This window comes from Oryzias melastigma, linkage group LG21 (genome assembly GCF_002922805.2).
Source record: "Oryzias melastigma strain HK-1 linkage group LG21, ASM292280v2, whole genome shotgun sequence".
NCBI classification, from domain to species: Eukaryota; Metazoa; Chordata; class Actinopteri; order Beloniformes; family Adrianichthyidae; genus Oryzias; species Oryzias melastigma.
Genome location: NC_050532.1, coordinates 8049630 through 8072610, shown reverse-complemented (window position 1 = coordinate 8072610; position 22981 = coordinate 8049630). Strand labels below are relative to the sequence as shown.

At 37.5% G+C, this 22981-nt stretch overlaps 1 protein-coding gene across 3 annotated transcripts; it reads left to right on the top strand.

Moving 5' to 3' along the window:
- Window positions 1-581: 581 nt before the first annotated feature.
- Window positions 582-22440, top strand: LOC112155102 (TBC1 domain family member 8). 3 transcript variants are annotated; one of them, XM_024286545.2, is made up of 21 exons: window positions 583-944; window positions 6753-6863; window positions 6954-7072; window positions 7222-7450; window positions 7687-7927; window positions 10667-10874; window positions 11527-11724; window positions 12659-12808; window positions 12880-13030; window positions 16620-16834; window positions 16914-17031; window positions 17759-18044; window positions 18142-18277; window positions 18385-18483; window positions 19588-19656; window positions 19739-20009; window positions 20091-20156; window positions 20232-20321; window positions 21114-21223; window positions 21481-21898; window positions 21991-22440. In XM_024286545.2, exons 1-20 carry the CDS (start codon window positions 818-820, stop codon window positions 21859-21861), a joined length of 3375 nt encoding a protein of 1124 aa, XP_024142313.1. In that variant the 5' UTR covers window positions 583-817; the 3' UTR covers window positions 21862-21898; window positions 21991-22440. The 3 variants fall into 3 exon arrangements, with proteins under 3 accessions (XP_024142314.1, XP_024142313.1, XP_024142311.1); XM_024286546.2 differs by lacking the exons at window positions 21481-21898; window positions 21991-22440 and adding an exon at window positions 21344-21453 and having other exon boundaries at window positions 582-944; XM_024286543.2 differs by having other exon boundaries at window positions 21481-22440.
- Window positions 22441-22981: the final 541 nt, after the last annotated feature.

Below are 22981 nucleotides of genomic sequence, written 5' to 3'. Positions count from 1 at the left end.
CAAATTTTCCCTTTATGTAGCTAAATTAGAATTATTGTTTTTAGAAAGTATTTGTTAGGTTTTTTTGATTTCACTAGAGCCTGTTACACTTCTTCTAAAAAGTCTATTCCGACAGCATCCCTATTAAATTCGAACTAATTTACAAAGTTATTCTAGAACTTCAAATAAATTTTATTACCTAACACAAGTTATTCATTAAAAATTATAAGGTTTCATTTCATTCTGTAAAACTGCATTATTAAAAATAAAATATTCACAAACCTTTTACTTTATCACAACATGAAAAATTATCAACTGAACTCACAGAAAAAATCGATAGATAAATATTTATTTTTAGCTAAATTTTATTTAATTTTGTGCTACCAATATAATTTATTTAATAGGGTTAGATTAGAAATAAATCGTTAGTTTTGAAATAGTATCACTGTTTAACATATTCACGTTTAGGGGAGAATTTTATGAAGAAAAATAAATATATAAGTAAGTAAATGCATAATACATATTCATTTTTTAAAAAGTGTTCTTCTTTGGCTTTTGTGACAGGAACTCCTCAATTCAGCTCCAGAGTGGAGATCTATTTGTCTAGACGATCTTTGTGTGGTGTGTTCAGCTGCTGTAAATCAGACGCGTTTTCCTCCAAACGGCGGACGTGAGTGCAGAGGGGAAGTCCGAAGCCTGCTTCAGTTAAGTGGGCAGGATAAACATGGACAAACAAGAAAATCCACCGCTGTAGAGTCGACCAGGTCGGCCCGGACCCGGAGGAGGACAGGCGGAGACGTTTCCACGGCTCGACGCCGGTCCCTCCCAGCTGGAAGAAATGTGGCTGAAACCGGAGGAAGTTCTGCTGAAAAATGCTCTGAAGCTTTGGGTGACGGAAAGGAGCAACGACTTCTTCCTTCTGCAGAGGAGGAGAGGCCACGGAGAGGCGACCAGCAGGATCACAGGTAAACAAGGACAACAAGCGCGGGGCGAGGCGGTCGGTGAGACATCAGCTGTTAGGAAGACGACCAACTGGAAACACAAGAAAGTTTGTGCAGACATCAGGATGAAACCAACGCATGTGAAATGCACTCAAACTTTCATTCACTGCAATAATAATAATAGGTGCTTGAAGGTTAAACTTTTAAAAAATTCCCTTGCATTTCCTTTAAATCGGCAAGTCTTGCAGGTCCTTTAGATCCACAGAAAACTGTGACCTCACAGATTTAAGTTCTAACTCATTTATTCATAGGCAGATGTTTGCAGCCCCACAATGGGTTGCATAGTTCACCTAAAATGCACAGAAAACCATATTGTTGTTGATCTTTGCATATAATTATATTCTCCTTCTGGTTTGTCTTATAAGTTTTATGTTGAATTCACTTCCCTCTGCATTTATCGGGCTAGGGACAGGCACAAGCAAGGTTTGAGTATTCATTTATTTTTATGTCAATCTGTCTAACTGTCCTTTATTTTATTTTTGTTGATTTTTTTTTTCTTTTGGTAGTTTAAAACTCACTGCATTTAAGCTTGATATCCGGCCTTGTTTGCAGCACGTTTTAATTTTGTAAAAAGCAAAGAAAAAAGGCTTTTATTTAAAAAATGAAACACAATTTCTTTTCTTCTTAATCTTTTTTTGCTTATTATATCAATTTTTGAATACACAGATCTGCAAACTTCTAAGGTTCACTTTAAAGTTCATTATAGATCTACTTTCAAAACTCAAACCTCATGAAATCATGTAACATATGATGAACAAATCACTGTTATGAATTGTGGCTTAATTGTTTTACTTCAGTTTTTTGTCTTTGTTGAGTTTTAGATGTTTTTCATTTACAAAGGAACAGAAGATTAGTTATTTAGTTTGGTTTATTTATTCCAATCGTATAAAAAAGCAACAATAATAATAATTCATTGAGTTTTGCAATCCTTTTCACTCAAGGGTTAAAATAGTCTTAGTTTCACAGAACTTTTGAAAAATATCATATTTGAAAATGAGATAGGCATCCTCATTCAATTTTGGCACAAACAAATATTTAAAAGAATAAAAGGTTATTGCTGGTTATTTATCCATTTATCAATTTTCTTAACCTGCTGTATCCTTTTCATGGTCGCTGGGCTGTCAGGACCCAACCCGACTACTGTTGGGCGAAAGCGGGGTACACCCCGAACAAGCAACCAACCTGTCCCAGGGCAGCGATTCATCAATTACCATCGATCACAAAATAAATCCTATAATAAACAGACTGGGTTTCAAAAAGCAACCCAATGAAAATGGCACAGCATCACTGTAGGCTTACAATGTTGCAAACATTTTTATCTGAAAAAAAAATGTAAATATTTGACCTTTAGGAGGTGAAAACAAAGGTCTCTCCTGCATGTTTATTTATGTAAGCATTCTGGAAAACAATAGTAAAAATTTTTTTTTTAGAATTATAAACACTTAATATTAAAAAAAAAATCTCAATTGTAAAGAAGCCTGCAAGCTTTAGTTATTTCTCGTGACACTTCAGCTGAGATTTTTGGTTTTAACCAAAATAAGTCCCACTGTTGGACTTATTAGCATTTTTTTAGAAGTAAAAATCTGTTACTGAATCTCTGAGTACCACTAATTTAAGGTGGTTGATCAGGATAAAGATGAAACACATTTTTGGCTCAACATTAGTTACCTAACACAAAAAAAACAGGTTCCGTCACTCTTTTTAGTAAAGAAGATGCAAAGGTCTGCACTGGTGTTAGTTGCAGCTGTGGCCTGGTTGACTGATTCCCACTGCTGTGAGCAACAATGAGGCCTGTTTTGCTGCTTCCTCTTACCGATTTCCTCATTGTGTTGTTTTTCAACAAGACACTGGAACTTGGGACAAAGGTATAAATGATGTGAACACTTTTAGAACAGAGACTGTATCCTTTTTGGAGTAATACAGTAGTTAATCGATTTATCTTCTATTTTTTGAAAAAAATCTTAATAAAATATATGTTTTATTTGACTATAATCAAAGATCTCTGTTGTTAGATATTATCGCAGTTGTAGAAGATGTGTAGATCTGCCTTGTATGCATTCCTGGAGCACGTTTTGGGGAATGTGGCAACATTGCTGCATGCTCATTTGAGCGTTTGTGACAGCTGAAGTTATCTGAATAATCTGTTGAGTTAAACTTATGTTCTGCTCTCTGCTTTTGCTGTTTTGTTCCATCTTCTGGTGGAGAAGGCAGCTCAGTGCTGTTCTCATGAAGCTGCAGAGCAGGAACATGCTCGCTACAGTTTGCTTTGGGTGTTTGTTCCCACTGTTGTCATAGTAGGAGCGGTGGTGGGTGGTGGGGTGTCAGGTAATGGCACTCAGCATGAACTGTTACAGTGAGGTTGTCACTTAACACAATGTCGTTAGGGAAATATATGTTTTTCTTTCTTAGGTTTTTATCTGTTAAACACCAAAGTGGAAAAGCAAAAATTTAAAACCTCAGATAAACACATATGTCTCTTTAGGTTGAATATATTTGTTTTTTTAAGATCTTTCTGTTTAGCATGATATCAAATTCCTATTGTATCACCACTGATGATCAATAAATGATTTATTACATAATCTGTGTGGAAGATCACTAAAGATCTGAAGTTGATATTGAAGGGGTGTAGTTAGAGTTGGATTTGAAGGAATTTTCTGTCATCCAAGTAAAAGATATGTGTGAAACAGGCAGGCAGAGGTACACAGTGATGCTTTATTTTGAAAAATCTATAGTATGTAACCAGCTTAGAAACTGTAGATACAAAAACATGTTAGCAAACAATTGAGCTACACGGTAAAAAGTGAAACATTCGATCAATTGACACAATTTTTAAAATGATTAGTTTTCACCAAATTAAAATAAATGAGTTGATGGTTTACTCAACTTGAAAGTTTAAATTGATAAAAACTATTATTTTTAAATGTAACAAATTACAGAACTTTTTGTTAATTGATCCAGTCTTTAATTTTTTTCAGTGAAAACACCTGTTTTAAGCTGAGAAACAGAGGGGTCTAAGAACAGATCCATGTGGAACACCAGATAGGATTGCAGGTGGGAGAGTTGGAAATATTTTCATTTTAGGGATTTTTTAAGTCTTCACCTTGATAAATATGATTCAAACCAGTCCAAGATTGTGGCGGAGATGCATTATTTAATATGTAAAAAATAAAAATAAAAACATAACCTATCTAGCTTGTGCTAAAAAAATACAGAATTTCTGCAGTTTTAGTTGTGCCAGTAAGATCCCACAACTTGGAAAAGGGGTTATTATGAACTAAAAAAACAAAGGATTTTAATTGTCATGTACGTAGCACATGCAGAAGAACAAGTGATCCTCACAAACTCTACTCCACAAACCAGCTGTGATTTGCAAAAAATCAAGACGCTGTTTAAGAAATAAAGTTTGAAAACTGCATTCTACTGGAATTTAGAGTTTAGTCTGTGACAGAAATATCTCTGGAAACTGGTAAATTAGGATTTAATGTCTTTTAATTTTTGCCATTCTTTTTAAGAAATCCGAAACATAAACATGATTTTGTGCCAAAGCTGAAAAACAATATTTCCTGACACTATTTGTGGATGACATATTTTTGGCCACAAAACTTTTATGACATGTAGATCATAGTTAACCAGCGAGAAATGACCTGTAAGGGCTTGTAGATGTTTCTTTCTGTTCTCTCTCAGTGTTTCCCACACAGTACTAACATTTATAGAGTGATGGTACGACTGGTTTTTTGGGGGAAAGGTTACCAGAGAACGACTTTTCTTTGGGTTTATGGTGATAGATGAGTTTGTGTTGCCAGGCTGCTGGGTTTGCATGGTCAAGCAGGTTGACTTAGATTCTTCAGAAGTGGTTCCTCTGTGGCTGAGAGGCAGAAGATCCTGATAGAAGAAACTTTAAACATCTCTACCTGCTAGGGCTTTTGTTGTTGGAGGTATTGATAAATGTGGCCTGATTACAGCATATAAAAATAACACAACTTTATCTTGAGCAGTTATTTTTTTTCAAATACCTGTTTTCATTTAGTACAGATGTGAGTTTTTTCATTTGACTTGAACCAAGTTGAAATATAACTTGAATCACTATCTCAAAGAGTTTTTTGGGTTCCAATACTCAATCGTCTTGTGAATGAATAGCTTTTTGTCTGACTACTTTGGAAAGAATATACCAATTTGGTCATTTTTGTACATGTGAATACACTATTGCAAGTACACAAAGTTGTAAGAGTTACAAATGAAGAATTATGCACACAAATCAGATGATACTATATACTGTCTTTACTCCTAAGCATCAAAAGTCATTGCTCTTGATCACAAGAGATTGCAAAAGAACTTCGGCACCTTCTCCCGCATGCACATAAAAGCAGATGGACTTTGAGATGACTGTCTATTCAAGAGTCCTATTAAATGATTTTGTCCATGCTGAGCTCGTTTTTTCATATCGGTCAAAGTCTTCCTCATTGATGAGCTCAAAGGCCTCCTATAGTCACCATGGACCCTGGAGAAACCTACTTACTTAACATTTCAGGTCCCGCCACCTTTATCTGTGACTGTGGGATAATTGAAATCGGTAGAGTTCACTCAGAGCTGATTGCAGTTGTAGAAAACAGATAATAGCTTCCACTTTAACAGACTTCAGACAGCTGGATCATGAGCGCAGTGGGGTCAAAAAAATGTATCAGGCAGTCACAGATTCCACTGTGTTAAGGAACAGTAAACTGTCCTGCACATGAATTTAAACTATGTTTACCCTGCTTAACACTATTATCATCCTGTTATTTGTTTGTTTCTTCTAATGAACCTTCAACTTTAACTGTTCAGTTAAACTAAATTTAACTTAGTCTTTTGTAGACTTTGACACTTTTCAACACTTTAACAATCGGTTTTTGAAAGCACAGGAAAGATGTTGAATCAGGAATCATACCTGGTAAAACTCACTCTGAAGTGGTCCCATTTCTTTATCAGCTGTTGAAGTTTCATTATCATTGACGGGAAAAACAACACCTGGGTGCACAGGAAACTTTTCCATGACATCCATATGCAAGATTCTGAGCTTTTTATTTATTTTATTTTAGCAGAAATGCAACAGAGAAATCTCAGATGCTCTAAAACCATCAGCAGCTTCTCAAGAGACAAAATAAAATTAATGATTGCAATCCAATTAAAAATATATATTTACTAAATAGTCTTAGTTTCTTTACAGCTGCGATCTTTACAGGCTGTTTCTTTACAGACTGCAGGTTGCAGTGCACATTTTTAAAATCAAATAATTTTTCAGTTTTTTAATAGTTAACTGCAAAAAAGACACCATGTTTATGAACTGAAAATAACTTCTCACAGTTAATTCACATCGATACTTTTGCAGTCATTGATGGGTTTTTATCATGTTTCCATCCTGTTGAAGACAAAAACTCACATGGAAGACGCACTTCTTTTGTTTTCCATTGAACTATTATTTAATTAAAGGGATAAAAACCAGTAACTGTCAATACTTCTTAACATCCTCAAAAATCTGTTTCATTTGTCTTAATGTAGTTTTTCGACCATATTTTGTTGAAATGTAACTCAGATTTATGAGTAAAACATCAATCGATCGGCTGACAAACACTTGATTCTTGTTCTTCTTTGAATCTTTATCCATAACAGATCAAGGAATGTGGTATTTCCTATGTACTTTTATTTTTTGCTCATCATCTAGAAAGTGCATTTATCAGAATAAATGATTTAGCTGTCATTTAAAAAGTAAAATATTTTTTTTCTTATGTTTTTCAGGGCTTTTGGTGGGGGCCCTCGACACAGTGCTGGACTCCAATGCCAGAATCACTCCCTTTCGAATCCTTCTGCAGGTTCCTGGCTCTCAGATTAGCTGGGTCATTGCTAGTGGTATGATAACACCAAATGTCTTAAGTCGATCCATAACTGTGTTTTTGCTGTACTGTTTAGGGTAATTGTTCTCATCATTATGTTGATCAGGGGCCGCTATAGAAGAGGTGAACAAGCACTGGGATTGGCTGGTCCATAATTTGCTGCACTCTCTGTCTGTGTTTGAGAACAAGGACGATGCTGCCAGCTTTGTCAGAGGAAAAGTCAAGGTCTGAAACGCACCAGAGCATGAGTGAAAACTCAAATGTGCCATCAGTGTTCAGGAAACATCAGAAAAAGATGGCTCATACTTTGAGGATGACAAAAATGTTTTTTTGCTGTATTTTATGCATGAATTGATCGGTTCTGTCTTCTTCAGGGTCTCATTGCAGAGGAAGTTCGGGGCCGCCAGGCTGCCCAAGAAGATGATCCCGAGAAGTTTAGAGAAGCACTCCGAAAGTTTGAGCTGCACTTTGGCCTCCCATCATCAGAGAAACTGGTGACGTACTACTCCTGCTGCTGCTGGAAGGCCCACGTGCCCCGCCAAGGATTCCTCTACCTCAGCATCAACCACATGGCCTTCTATTCCTTCCTGCTGGGGAAGGAAGGTCTGTACACCAAAGTGAGGGATGTTATTTTCAAGCAAAGGGTTTATTTCACTGTCGGGATTGTCTGTGGAATTTCAGAATTTGTACTGTAAGGATTTGCCAACTTTGTCTTTTGATTTAAAAATCTACCTTCTGAGATCTCATATCAAATACAATTATAGTTTTACTACTAAGGTCTTAATTTAGAGTGATTCATTCATAAAGGGATGTATTTTATCCCTCTCTTTATTCCTCAGTGAAGTTTGTCATCCCGTGGGCCGAGGTCACGCGGTTGGAGCGGGTCTCCACCGGTAAACTGACTGAAGCTATTCGGGTCAGCACTCGACAGAGGCAGAGGGAGTTCTCCATGTTCCTAAGCCTGGACGAGTCTTTTGGGGTGATAAGTCAGCTGGCTGACATTGCCCTGAGGCGGCTGCTGGACAGCGAAGGTTTGGAGCTGGACCGCGTCCTGCAGCAGCCGGCACGCATCACCAAGAGGTCAGCAATGCAGCTTTTATTCAAATTGTTTCATTTATCTCATTTCAAGTCAGTACTCCAAATTATTCCTAACTTAACTTCATTTAGTTTGAAAAGCTTGTTGGAAATTTTCTGTTACTGAATTTTAGAAGAATAGTTAAATTTTTAGAGATTTGATTTAAAAAATGACAATCAAATGCTGCATGCCATTGGTTTTTTTCTTTGTTAATGCACAGCATTTATTATTAAAATCAATGTTATTTTTTGAAAAATATTAATTTAAAAAAAGTATAAAATTAAACAAGAATGGCTACAGTCACCTTCCTAATACTGCATACATCTCACATGACAATAGTTAGTGTTTAGTGTTAGTATAGATCTGTTTTAGTATTCAACCAGAAATGTTCTCGGCATATTTGTTTATTTTTTAAGTTTCAATTAGCTTTGTTTTAATTAAAAAGTATATAGAGCTTAAAGTCATATCTGAGGTTATTTGAGAATGCTGCATTATGAATCCTACAACAGTCGAGCCTCACCAGGAAATCTATTTAATGCTGTTATAATTCTACTCTTTCCACATTATTGACCCCTTGACGCTTGAATTCATTTCCAGCAATGAAAAATACAATTTCACAAATGATTTTTCTTTTAGGTAGATGCAAAATTAAGATCATTTTGGAACCGAAGCGGTTTGATGCATATTTGGTACTGCTGAATAAATCTAGCTTGTTATTGCCATTAAGTCATCAGAATCTTATCTGTAGTGTATTTATTGGCTTATATACTACTTACCAGCAGGTTACATTTTTTAAATATTGATTTTATTCTTCTGTACTGTGCATGAAACTTAGCAAAGGTGGAGACTTGTTTTTGAAAAAACGTCTTAAAAAATTAGATTCCAAGTTCAAAATAACATTTCTTAAAAGTATGTTTATGAAATTAAAATTCTTATAATCTCATCTGAGAACCACACTGGTTCCACAAAGCAACAGTACAACACCACCTGCAAAAAACAAAAGAAGCATCCGGTTGTCCCCAAACCAGGTGTCCTTTGGATCCTGGCTGGACCTAGAAATTCTGAGAGTTATGAACAGAACCAATGATAAAAGACCAACATGCCAGCCCTTAATAAAGGGTCTGAATAACCCCATAATCCCAGAGCACCTCCCACATCAGCAGCAAAGGACAAGAATGAAAGCTTTCTTCAAATGTACAAAGCACATGTGGGGAGGTGAAACTCCCACAAACTCTCACAAAACCACACTGTTCTTCATGCATCAGAGCTTCAACCTGCAGAGGAAGTTTCCTCTCTAGTAACTTGAAGTAAAAAAAAAAAAGTAACTTAATTAAAAAAAAGCGAAATTTTGCAAAAGTCATCAACTTTAATGTAATATCACATGCCCTTATTTCCCTTTATGTCACATAAATGATGAAAAGTATCGCTCTTTCACTTGATCTTTTCTTTGAATAAGAGGAGGAAGAAAAAACCCAAATGCAGTGCACACAAACCACAAAGACCGAGACAGTGATTAAAAAAAATAGATTTTCTAACAGGAAGTGAGTCTGTGCTGCATTCAGTAAGTAAGACCATTTCTAATTTTGCCACAAGATCCGTCACAGTTCAAGTTTGGTTTTTATTTTTTTATTTTGTTCATGTTATTTTTTCCTTTCTTTAAGTTCAGACTTTTTTCTTTTATTTTCTAGAATGGATGACCAACATGAAAACATTTAAAAGTTTTGTGGTCATTATAGTGACAATAGTGGGAGGAGGTGTGCGTTCCAACTCTCTTAGGATAGAAATACATGTTGACTTCTTTGTCAATATGGTGTTTTTATTCAGGAGTTTGGGTTTGGAGTTAAAAAAAAAAAACTTTTCCTTGTCTCCAAAAAATAACTAAGAGCCTCACCTGAGGCTGCAGGTGAGCTCAGATTGCGAGGGAGGAGTCATGATACGTCAGAATCCAGTCTCTTTGATAAAAATGTGAAATACAAATGATCTATTTTGTGATATAATATGGTTTTGAATTTATAAATCTGACATAATTACTAACTATGAACTAAAGTGAATTTGACTCCAACACGATCCCTAATTTTTCTAATCATGAATGCATAGATATTAAAAGATGAGTGTGATACAACATTAACACTCTAACTCCTGCAGATTTTATTTTTATCAGGTTTAACATTGCATTTTTTTTCTCTTCAAAATATTGCGCTTAAATTAAAAAAACAAAATTTAACTCATTGATATTTTGCTTTTTTTGTTACAAAAGTTTAGTCTTTTACTGAAAAAATAATAAATATTTGCTTGACAAAATAAAGAAAACATTTAACATTTAATCTGAACTTTATTTGCTATGAGGCAGATAAAACTTGCTCTTCTTAAGTGTCACTCGGATCATCTTTTGCTCTATTGTAAAGCTATCCTATTATGATTACCATTCTGATTATGCCAAAATAAAAAAATAAAAATGTGTCATTTTCTATGACTCTGTTTTTGCCGAGTGGCAGAAGCTCATGAGATATTTGCCCTTGCCTCCATGTTGATGCATCAGAACAGAGTGGAGCAGGGAGCTTATGGCTTGCCGTAGTCACTTTCTACATCACACTCACTAGCATTCTCAATCATTTGAATAAAAAAAAACCCTCAGAAATGCAATTTTGAGCTTCATTTTCTGAATATATGTCCTCCATAATCAGAAAAATGCCTCAAGAACATGTTAGAAAGTGTGTCTTTAAAGTAGTTGTGTTCCACCCCAGGATCCTGGAGGAACAGGCTTTGAGGGAGTACGTCCTGGCTCTGTTTCGGCTCCCTCGCTCAGAGAAGCTCCACGAGCTGGCGTCCTGCTCTGTGTGGACGCCGCACGCCCGTTGCCACACAGCCGGGACTCTCTACACCACGGACAGTTATCTGTGTTTCTCCAGCAAGGAGGAAGGCAGCTGCACTCTGCTCATCCCCCTGTCAGAGGTACTCTACACTGCTGGGACTTCAGCGTTAGTTATAAATTCTTTTATTTTATTGGTTCTTTGTAGAGTGATGCTGGTAAGATTCTGTTATAAAAAAAAATGTAATTCCTTTCATGATTCTGTGTTTTCTGTAAATTGATCTGAAATGTAATAATACTGCATATTTATTTATAAAAATATGATTTGTTTTATTAAAAAAATATATTAATGTAATTTGAGTGGGGATTTGCACCTTTACTTTTAGGTTCAGGTATTTTTAATTTTATTATTTTAATTTAACCAGGGAAAACAGATTAAGAACAATATTTTTGGCTGTGGCCTGGAAAAAAGCAAGGCCTCTTGGGAAAATAAGAGAAAACAGAAACAAAGGAAACGGACAAAAACATCATCAATAACACAAAAAGTCTAAAATCACAAAATCATTCAACTTAATTACAGCAGCCATTTTTAAAATGATCTTTAAGATACCTTTTTAAAACTCTTCATTCCAGTCTTTGACCTGCAGCAGATTTAAAGGACAGAGAACCAAATGAGGAATCTTGATGGAATCTTGGTTCTAAAATCCCAGCATACAAATAAAAAGCAAAAACAACCAAATTTCAATTTTGACAAGAAATAAGTTGCTTTTTTTCCTGCTCCACTTGTTTCCTCAGGTTTTGTCCATAGAAAAGGCAGAGAGCACCAGCCACCTTCCAAACCCGGTAATCATAAGTGTCCGGACGAAAAAGGCCTTCCAGCTGATCGACCTGCAGGACAGGGACGAGCTGGTGGAGAGCATGAACTCCCGACTCCGAGCCATGCAGTGGAAAAAGTCCATGTTTCGCAGAAAGAGCGAGAGCAAGAGGAATCCGGTAAGCCAGAATCTTCAGGAGCGTAACATGTAGAGTAGCATAACTGAAGAGATTTCCCTCTATATGTAGGTTACTGTTTTAAAACCCAGATGCACTTGAACATGTACTGAATTTGATTTAGTGAAGGAGGATCCTGTTTGTTTCAGCACTGACTGCAGTAAACTGTGTAGAGCAGCTTGTCCGTGAATAGACTTTGAAATAAGAGCAGAGAAAGTCATGATACTTCAGAGTTAAAAACTTAACTAAAACTGGCTAAGATTGTCAAACAAGTGTTCTGGACACAGCTGTCTTGATGTCATTTGCTTTAGCATGATTGATTTTGTACCTTTTGGGAATAGCTCAGAAACAGGTAATTTCTTGGAATTTTTGGACATCTGGAAAAAACAAAAAAATGACTTACCTGAAAATGAAGGAGCAATTTTGGGTAAAAACATGTCTATGGTGCAAGAGGTTGGAGACAGAAGACCAACAACATAACTGTGGAAACATTTTTAAAGCATAAAATCAAAAGACACCAGCAGCTCATCTAAATACAGAAAGCTGCAGCTAGAATTCCCATTAAAATCAAATATTTGAAGACATTAAAAGCCACTCTGATCATCTTTTAATCTATTTTTAAAGTGTTCCCAGTGGTCTTTTAAATATGAGTATGCCGTTTTTAAGCTAAATGACATAGTTTCTGCAGACCTCGTCAGAAATTCACCTCTGAGTTGTGGGCGGTACCACTGGCGCATATTTACTTATGACTGCAACATACATTTTAGTTTTAGAAAGTAAATTAAATTGTAGATTTGTGTTGATTACTGGAATATATTCCAACTTGCAATAGTTGTATGTGTTCAGTACTGTATTTTTCCATAAAATGTGTACTTATGAGGGAAGATTGTGAGGTTAATAATGTTAAAATGAACATCTTCCTCCTCCATGCTCTCAGTGCTCTCCAACACCATACTACACCTTCTATTATGACACTGGGTGTTCTGATGAGGAGGAGAAAGAGGAGCAGGCTCTGCGTAACACAGTGAACAGTGAAGCTCTCATGACGGCTTTCAACCAAACCCACCCAGGAACCAACGGGGACAATGTGAGTGTCAGTAATTCTGTGTCGGCTCGTTCTGGATCGGTGTCCTTACACCGGGCGTGTGTTTGTGTCAGAGCATGGAGCTGGTGAAGCAGCAGCTCTGGGAGGATCATTTCACCGAGTTTGGCCGAGGAGTCCACATGTTTCGAACAGAGAAGATCCAGAGGCTGGTTGCCATGGGGATCCCAGACTCACTACGAGGGGAGCTGTGGATGACTCTCTCTGGTAAGAAAATAATGTTAAATGACATATACTTATTTAGTATATTATTCTTAGAAGCCTTACATTAAAAATTCTCGTTAATGACTGATTTTATTTTTTTTGTATACACTTTCATTTAAGATTTGGACTGTATGGACTATGCACGTTGTAACTCCCTGATTGTTGTGCACAGGATTTTTGAAGTGCAGGGGCTCAAAGTTAGAAAAGGGCAACAAAAACACACATTTTTTTAGCTTTAAAAAATATAGAAATTAAGTAAAATTGAGAAAAAGTTATAATAGATGATAATTCATCTATTAGACCCGTGTTGGTGAAAGCGATAGAATTGTCATTTTTTATGTATACAAATTATTGTCAACACGAGTTCATTAACTGTATTATACACTTAGAAGACATCTAAAGCATTTAAACACTGGAGGCTCTTTATTTTGGCATTGTGCTGCAGACACAACCAACACAAATCAAGCTGAATACAAATTGTAATATTTTAAAAACAGATTTCCTAAAACTTTTATTCCCAGAATGCTGAAATTATCCATAGCATTTAATACCATACCGTTGATGTGAGAATTTTGCTGTCTAATTTGTTTTTTTTAAGTGTTATTTCTAGTCATGTTCCGTCTCCTGTCACTCACTTCAGGTTCTTGTTAATCAACCACAGCTGTTTTCATTTCTGTTCATTGTTTTTAGTATTTAGAAGTGTCTGGTTTTCCGTTCTACATCGTCAGATCATCTGCTTTTCATGGTTCTCCATGGGTTTTTGTCCTGTTTTAGTTTATCTATTAAATGTTTAAGTTTCTGGCACCAAGCCCTGTTTCCTGCATTTTGGAATTACACATTTTCCTGGTTTTGACTGTTAAACACAATGTGAATCTTATTCTATGTTCACAACCAGCTAAACTTTCTTCTGCATTTTATCCTCTAAACACAGACTTTTGTTGTGACTGGCAAGATTTTATTAAAAACTGAATGATACAGAAGTTAAAAAGGCAATTTTGTTCAGAAAATATTATATTCAACAGATGAATTTAGTTTCTGATCTGTAGTGATGAAGCTATGAACCCGCGATTCATGTGGTTCTTTTATTTTGAAAATTACCCCGGTATTTTATTTTGTACGTAGAATTTAGTTCCTGTCCCCAGACGATCTGATCTGTGTTGACTTGATTCAAAGCGGTCAGTTGTCTGTAGAAACTGACTCCTTGACTGAAATGAAGCATTTTTCAGCACATGTTAGAGGTTTTGGAGATAAAGTCAGAGAGGCCAGACTGAGATGGTTTGGACATGTTCAGAGGAGAGACAGTGAATATATTGGTAGAAGGATGCTGAGTCTAGAGCTGCCAGGAAAGAGGTCTAGAGGAAGACCAAAGAGGAGGTTTATGGATGCAGTGAATGAAGACATGAAGGTGGCTGGTGTTAGAGTGGAGGATGCTGAAGACAGGCTTAGATGGAGGGAACTGATTCGCTGTGGCGACCCCTGAAGGGAAAAGCCGAAAGGAAAAGAAGAAGAATTCATATTTTAGCTTGTTAAATCGGTGGACGGAGACTAGTTAGAGACCATAACTCACAGGTTTTGATTTTGATTTGCTTTAAAATGATTTATTTCAAGCATTTAAAGCAAGGACAATACATGATGCAATCAACAGAGGTTTACACTCATTAAATGATAGATTGCTTAAAAGGAAGTGGGAGGAAGGGAATTTATATAATCCCACCCCGGCTCTACCTAACCATTTTTTTACATCAATTATCAATATCTGGTTCATAACTTATGATCAGATATTTATACACAGATTTGAGTCATTAAAACACATTCCTTAACACAGGTTTAAGTTGCTTCACTGTCAGTTGTCATCAGTTCTCCGAGGAGCAGCAGTTTTTTCTTTCGCTGTCCCTCTCTCTGAGTCTAAGTGGAGCCTCAAAGACAGAAGCCGCAATTCAGAACCTCTGGAAGAAAACGGAATACAGGGATAGAATATGGAGGGATTTTGTAGCAACTTCTTTTTTTTTTTGGTATCACTAGCAAGAGTTAGTTCATATTAATACAAATAAAAGCTTTAAAAAAAGAAAAAAAAAGCATGGCAATAGGACACTTTTTAATACGAGTCAAAAAGGTCAGGTGCTCAAGTACCCCTAGGGTCCTACAGCATGTGGGCACGTGCATGCTTATTAGTAATTCTGGGTATAAATAGTGATGTGTACGGACTAGATGCATGTTATAGTGCTTAAACTTCACCGGTGCAACTATTTTAGCACTATTTAATAATATTATGATAATATTTAAATGTGGTCATGAGATGTAGACTCAAAAAAAGTACAGGTATTCAAGCTCCACATCCTCTTTTGTCTGTTTGTTGTGGGTCCTTCTCAACCAATCCCCCAGCCTCAATGTTTCAGGGTTTATTTTGGTTTGTAGCTGGTTCCTCAACACCGTGTCAGTTCCTCATGTGAAAGCAGCCACTTGACTGTGACGGAAAGCAGGGTGTCTAAACATGAAACTGATGCTATGTTTCTGTTTCTGTTCCTTTCATGAAGAGTACCTCATTAACATTCACATATGCAACATACGTCCACCAATCTTCATGATTGGAAAGAAGCTGTGAGAAGAATACAGTTCTGATTTTTTTTCTGCCCCTATACTACATCTTAAAGAGTCTAGAGCTGAGTCTAGAGCTGCCAGGAAAGAGGTCTAGAGGAAGACCAAAGAGGAGGTTTATGGATGCAGTGAATGAAGACATGAAGGTGGCTGGTGTTAGAGTGGAGGATGCTGAAGACAGGCTTAGATGGAGGAAACTGATTCGCTGTGGCGACCCCTGAAGGGAAAAGCCGAAAGGGAAAGAAGAAGAAGATACTACATCTTAAAGAAAAAAAAGACATTCCTACATGGCCTTTATCGCCTGCCACCACACAACACTAACCACACATAACACCTCAAATTACTTCCTTATAAATATTTTTTTTAATTAAAGCTTATTTATACAACTTTTCTGAACTTTCTGTTGGGCATTCTCTGTTTTTAACTGACAGCAGGTATGTGATGCGCATCCTAAAAAGACATTCTTGAATGCTCATTTAGCCCATAGTGTTCACACTGGATGAGCAGGGAGGGGCTTCTTCTTCTACTGTTTTCTAGAGCATGCCCACAGCTTACAGTTGGAAGAGCTTTAGTGTGAAACATCAAATAGGTTAATCTTGCTCCAGCCTTTTTCTTTCACAGCTCTGCTCCGAAATGAAAGACATGGTGTGATATAATTTCTGCTGGGCATAAACCGTAATTCTTAATTTCTCTTTCATTATCAATTTTCAAACAATTGGCACTTTTGTGAATTAAAATGAACGCCATCCAGATCTTACTGAGTCCCTGATTGGTCAACTTGATTCAACTTTCAACATGTTGAACCCAAAAGTAGTTGTTCGATCTTGTGTGTATGCATGTTTACATGGACTTTTTATTGGAATTAGATGCTTCAATGAACCTTGCCGAGGGTGACACTGAGATTCTAATTTAATCATGAAGTTGTCTCCTGATTTAATTTACTTTTTGCTTAACATTCTGTCAGAATCTTTCCATAAAAACGTATTGGTCCTTGCAGATGCATTCTCTGATCTGGAGTCTCACGAGGGCTACTACAACAGCCTGGTGCAGAAATCAATGGGCCACAACAACCTGGCTACAGAGGAGATCGAGCGTGACCTGCACCGCTCCCTGCCGGACCATCCGGCCTTCCAGAACCCCACCGGCATCGCCGCTCTCAGGCGTGTCCTCACTGCCTACGCCCACCGCAACCCACGGATTGGATACTGCCAGGTCAGGAGGAAATCTTGCTTTTTAAAGATTGAAACCATTATAGACATTTTAATTTGTTTCTTCTTCTCCTTTTCTCCAGTCTATGAACATCCTGGCATCCGTGCTGCTGCTTTTTGCTAAAGAAGAGGAAGCTTTCTGGCTGCTGGTGGCCATTTGTGAGAGGATGCTGCCAGACTACTTCAACCGCAGGGTTATTGGTGAGAAGCTTTTGTATTAAGTAAGGTCTGGCTTTTTTATATTGAATAAATGAAGAAAAGGCCTTGTTTCTGCTCTCCACATATTAAGGCCTAATTTCCTGTGTTTGTGAGGCTGTTTATTCTTTTAACAAGCAGAGCACACATGAAACAATTTCCTTTTCCGTTTATCCTTGCATGTTTGTGGGCGTCGTTCATTTTCAAAAATAGTCAGGATTTTGTTTTGAGACTTGCCGTGCATTAAAGATTAGAAGTAAACAGTTGGTTTAAAATGAGTATTATTAAATTTTGTCATCCATTATTCAAAGAAGTCAAAACAACAACATATATTTATTCTGAAAAACACCTGAGATGACCTCCATGTATTGGGTAACATAGAGATTGTGCATCTATATGAACCATTTCTAGATTGATATTGATGCAGAACTTTGGCAAACGATACTGTATGAAGGTTAAGCCACTATGGATGTCAACATGTCTGTTTTGAATGAGTACATTTGGCAACAAAATTTGACCAAAAACATGAAAATTTACCTCATAAAACACCTTCAAGTCTGGGGTCTGCTGCCATCTAGTGGTGAAAAAGAAGCAAAACAGTATCTTTTTGGATTAAAACTTGTTTTTCTTTTGTATTTATTGTATTTTAATTTGTAATTAAATCCATATAAAGCCTAAAAACATAATTTATAGAGTCTGTTTAAGTTGCGGTGGTTTTTGCTTTTCTCTGCAGGAGCTCAGGTGGATCAGTCTGTGTTTGAGGAGCTGATCCGAGAGCGTCTGCCAGAGCTGGCTGAACAAGTGCCAGACCTCTCCACCCTGTCTTCAGTCTCCCTGTCTTGGTTCCTCACCCTCTTCCTCAGCGTTCTACCCTTCCACAGCGCCGTCTGCGTGGTCGACTGCTTCTTCTATCAGGGAATCAAAGCCATCTTTCAGTTGGGTTTAGCTGTGCTGGAGGCCAACGCCGTGCAGCTCTCGGCATCCACTGATGACGGACAGGCACTCATGATTCTTACCAGGTCATTTAATGATACTGCGTGTGACACAAATGGTGTCAAAACTAAAGATCTCCATTTTTGTTTTGAATGATCCAACTTCTTTCTCTGCACCTGATAGTTTCCTGGACCAGGTTGGAAGTGAAGAGTCGCCTTTTTCTCCTCCAACCTCCTCGCCTGCAGAGAACAGCTGCACCACAGATCCTCCCCCTGCTGGACTAGTCAACATCGCCGACCTCATCAACGAGTCCTTTGTGGTAAGAAACCTGCATATGGGGCTTAATGACTCAGAAAATGCCTAATTAAATTGATCTTTTACAAAACAAAAACTTGTACCTGAACTGTTGTTATTCTATCCAATCAGAAATTTGGAGACCTGACAGTCCGCCACATTGAGCGTCTCCGGTGTCTACACAGAATCCAAGTGTTGCAGGCTCATGAGGACACCATCAAAGAAAACGCAGTAAGGGAAAAAAGGACGCCTGATAAAGGAATTCAGAATAGATAGTAAAATATGATTGATTGATCTGGTTCATTTCAGGAATAAATTGTGGACTATATAAGACAAAAATCACATAAACTCATTGCAAAAATAATGAAACGTATCAATTAAAAAAAAACAAACAAAAACATAGACACACTTACGTCACATTAGATTAATTAAATATAGTAATTATGAACTAAAGTTAATTAGTTTGTTTGATTGCTTGAAAAGGAGTGGGAGGAAGCAAACTTATATAATCCCAATCCTATGGAAAAGCTGAGGACATTTTTTTTCTTTTATAGAAAGTTAGTGAATCCATCAAGAAACTTTTTTGTAAATGTTGACATTCTCATTACTTTTATAGACTCTTAAAATCCCAATCTAATTTGTTCAATGGTAAAGGTGTTCCTAGTGGTTTTTTAGTTATGATTATGCTTTTTTTAGCCAAAATCAAGAGACTTGTATCATTTTCTAAAACATAATTTCTGCAGTGTTGTAGGCGGGACCGATGAAATGGAATAAGCCTTCCCCCACTACCCATCATCCCTTCATTTACACTTAGATAGCGAGCAATATCCGAGCTTTCCAGCCATATGTTTGAGCTAGCTTACAAGAGGAAAACCAAGATGTTCATGGATTTAGTCGTCGACAAGTGGATTCATCAGAACAGCTTTTTCAAACTGCATTTTTTTCATCTGCACCTGATATAAGTGATTTGATTAAAGAAATACTCATGAATGCAGTTTTAGGCATTATTTTCTTCACATTTATTCCCCTGATTCATTTGAAAAATGCCACGAGAACATGTTAAAAACACCAAAATAACAATTAAAGTAAATTAATTTACCTCAGCCCTTCCTGCACAATTTATTTTAACACTTTTTTTTTAGGTTTTAAGCTTAAATGGAAATAATATGGCAGAGTCAATCTCATACCTATAAGTTGTTTATGCATTTATTTATTTCTGCAGAGTTGTTCTCATTCTCTGTGCGTAAAAGGTTTAGCCATAGTGAATTGTTCTAAAAGAAAGGCAGATTTTTGATCTACTATCCAGTTTTTAATTGTCTTTTCTTTTGTTTTTAGCTGCGTCTGACAACAGCAGACGTCTACATTTCGCCGGAGAATCTGTCTGACCTCTACGACCTCTTTAAGGTGTCCACTCACCCCTCTTCTCTGTCACAGTCCTTCATTTTCCACATCTTTCCTGTTCATCTCCTGCTATCTCCTCCTCCAGACCGAGCATTTCATCAGCCTGTATTGGGGCGACAGCAGCTCTGCAGCAGCGGCAGAAGCAGCGGCGTGGCAGTACTGTGACCCCGGACGCACTTTTGTGGAGCGGCAGTATCGGCTGGACCGACCCCAGTTCAAAAGCCTGTACGGGCTGCTGGCTCCGTGGCCCGCCAGTTCTAACCAACACAACGACACGCTGGCCAACCGGACCTTCACCCTGCTCGACCAGGACCAGGATAACCTGGTCACCTTCAAAGATTTTGTCTGCTGGGTTGGTGAGTGGAAAATGACGCAATTATTTATCTAAATTACAATAAAAAAAACGCCTAAACGTGACTTTTTTCCACATTTTTTAGACATTCTCTACTGTGAAGACCTGAATGAGAAGATAAGGCTGCTGTACCGCCTTCACATTCCTCCAGGTCATTAATTCTGACTATATTGAGATGCTTTCTGATTGGGTGTCAGCCGCTCAAACGCCACTTCCTGTATTTCAGCGCTGACGGAGAATGAGGACGACCCCTCTGTGCTGAAGAGCCCCCTCCTGTCCACCAACAGACCCCTCTGCGTCAGTCTGCCCTCAGGAGGTAAAGGCCTACCAAACCTTCACTTTGGCAGGGTTTTTTCTGAGGTTTGGGGTATTTCCACTCCTTTCTGGACTGGACGGATGAATGAAAAATATGTGCAGGTGTCACCGTACATCTGCTCTGCTAAATAATTCAAATCAGCAATTTGAATAGGAAAAAGTTCAGAACATTTAGCGTTTTTTGATTAAATTATTTGTTCTCAGTTTCTAATTTTGGTTTTATAATTAAAAAACATTTTAATTATTGGTACTTTTAAACTGCTGAACCTTTTCTAATTATGTGCAAGACTGAGTATTTAAATCAGTTGTGATTTGTTAAATTCATGCTTTTTCCCCCTGCACACCATATGAAGCGTTTTTTACTGATAAACTCCTACTTTAAAATATACAGAGGTCCCTCATTTAAGGTTATAGATTATTTAATTCTGTAAAACCCTCAATGACACACTTTATACACTTTGTTTCCAGACTTTCATAGTTCAAACTTTCATGGAAAAATTAGTCCAGTTTTCTGGAATGAAAACAAAGATCTGCTCGAGATCAAAAATGTGTGCAACTCTGGGAAGCTGAATGTATGCTGTACAAGAGATGGGATTAATTGACAAGGTCAAGAGCTAATGAGGACGCAGAGCACAATGTGCTGAGAAAAAAAAAAAAGCATGTAAAGTTGCACTGAAAAAAGATCTGTACTGTATTTCTTCCCAGAATGAGCCAACTGCCTTCACAAGCTGCTGAATGAAGTTTTCAAATATGAGTACATACTACTACTGATTGAAGAATACTTTTTTTCCAGGTAGTGCCAATGATTCAAAAGACTACCATGAACATCTGAAGCAGATGCTGCAGGATTTGGCCAAAGAGAAGGAGAAAGACGTGGAGAAGCCGCTGCCGCTGATGAATCAGGTGAGACCCACAAACTAGGGATTGAATTTCCTCTGTTGTTTTGCTTGACAGTGTTCCCTCACTTTTTACTGTTTTACTCGTTTTTTTCTTTACAATTTTTTTTTTTTTTTTTTTACACAGCGTACTGTGTTCTGTGTCCTGATTGACTTTGTCCTTCCTGCTTCACCTCTTGTGTGAACGCATTTTCAAAAATCCCTAAACGAGACAACGCAATAAAGTTTTTAAATTCATTATTGTTTTGGGTTTTTTTTGTGCAGAAAGAGTTCATCCAATTCTGTAAGACACTATCCTACATGTTCCACGTCGACCCGGAGGAGAATGAACTCTTCCAGGCCATCGCCAAGGTAACCAGCCTTGTGCTGCAGATCGGTGAGGCAGGCCATCGCGGAGAAGCCCAGAGGTCGGAGGTCACCAACCCAGAGGATACAAAACCAGCAGGATCTGGTGACAGGAGTTCGGAGGCTGAAGATGACTGGACGGTTAGCTACGCTCAGATCCTAGCGTCCCTGCTGACCGAGCAGGCGCTGGTGAGCTTCTTTGAGAACCCGGCCAATCTGTCCGCCAAGATCGCAGCCGCCAAAGAGAACCAGTACCAGCAGCGGGCCAGTTTGCTCATGCTGCAGCAAAGGACCAGGTGACTCCAGTGTAATAAACCAAAGTGAAAAATAGTAACCTGTAAGTGACATAACTGGACTCATGTTCAGATATGAAAGCCAGAAAGCCTTATTGCTGTCTGAGATATTAACCGATTTTAAGTGTTCCTGCAGCTGAACCAGGACGCCATGACCTGGAACTGACGACACACTGGAACTTTTTGAGCCAAACATTTGGGTGATCCAGCTCTCAGTGACAGTCCATGTAATGGATGACTCTCTTAGACAGGAAGAATGCCAAATGAAATAGATCTAAATCTATATTTCTGTGGTAGGAACTTTGAAAAGTGAAAGTTTTGCCTTCTGAAGTCAAACGAAGATCTCTGCTGTATCATCACTTTTTAATCAGCCTCACTAAAATGTTTACACACTATGATTATTTACATAGTTAAAGGTTGTAAACCTTCGATTTATAAAACTTTCTCTCACATGTGCTTTAAAAAAAGGCCTTATTAGAATGCTTTACAGACAAAATGCATTAAGGAAACATTTTACAAATGATCATTTTCTATATGTTGTATTATTTCTATTTCTTTAACATTAAATGTTTTTATATGCAAAGTCTCCAGAGAGTGGTTCTTTAATAAGACAAAAAGTCAATTTTAACCCAGAACTGTAATATACCCAATCATGTAAATATGTTGAGTAAAAGCCAAATGTTTGAAAGTGGACAAAGTTTGGACTGAAAATTTTGAAGGACATGTTTAAACCAGCAATAACTACTAAGCAGACTTGAAGGGCTATTTTTTTTAATACAGTTTTCTAAAATTTGCAGTTTTTATGAAATATTTGTGATGCGTCAACACTGGCAGGCGGAATGTGAAGCCAACCAGGAAGTAACAAAACGTTGCAGTACTGGTACTGACCAGAGAGGCTGGTGAGTTACAGTTTTATTCTTGTATACTTGTTTTCATGGTGGCACTAATACTTCATACCTCTAAAAGTTGTAATTTATGAGCATGAAGCATGTTTTTGGACAAGGGGAGGCAGCCAGGATTTGAACCAGGGATTTTTCATTGCGAGGTGAGAGCACTAACCACAATCCTTCCAAATAATACTTCAAATTGTCCACAAATAAACATTCCAAGTCAATATGGTTTGGCCA

Bases quoted from the DNA above. Each gene is read 5' to 3' on its own strand.
- LOC112155102 (XM_024286545.2), top strand. From the start codon at position 818: ATGTGGCTGAAACCGGAGGAAGTTCTGCTGAAAAATGCTCTGAAGCTT. The intron at 6,864-6,953 runs GTATGATAACAC...TATGTTGATCAG, and splicing joins TAGCTGGGTCATTGCTAGTG to GGGCCGCTATAGAAGAGGTG. The intron at 18,484-19,587 runs GTAAGGGAAAAA...TTTTGTTTTTAG, and splicing joins ACACCATCAAAGAAAACGCA to CTGCGTCTGACAACAGCAGA.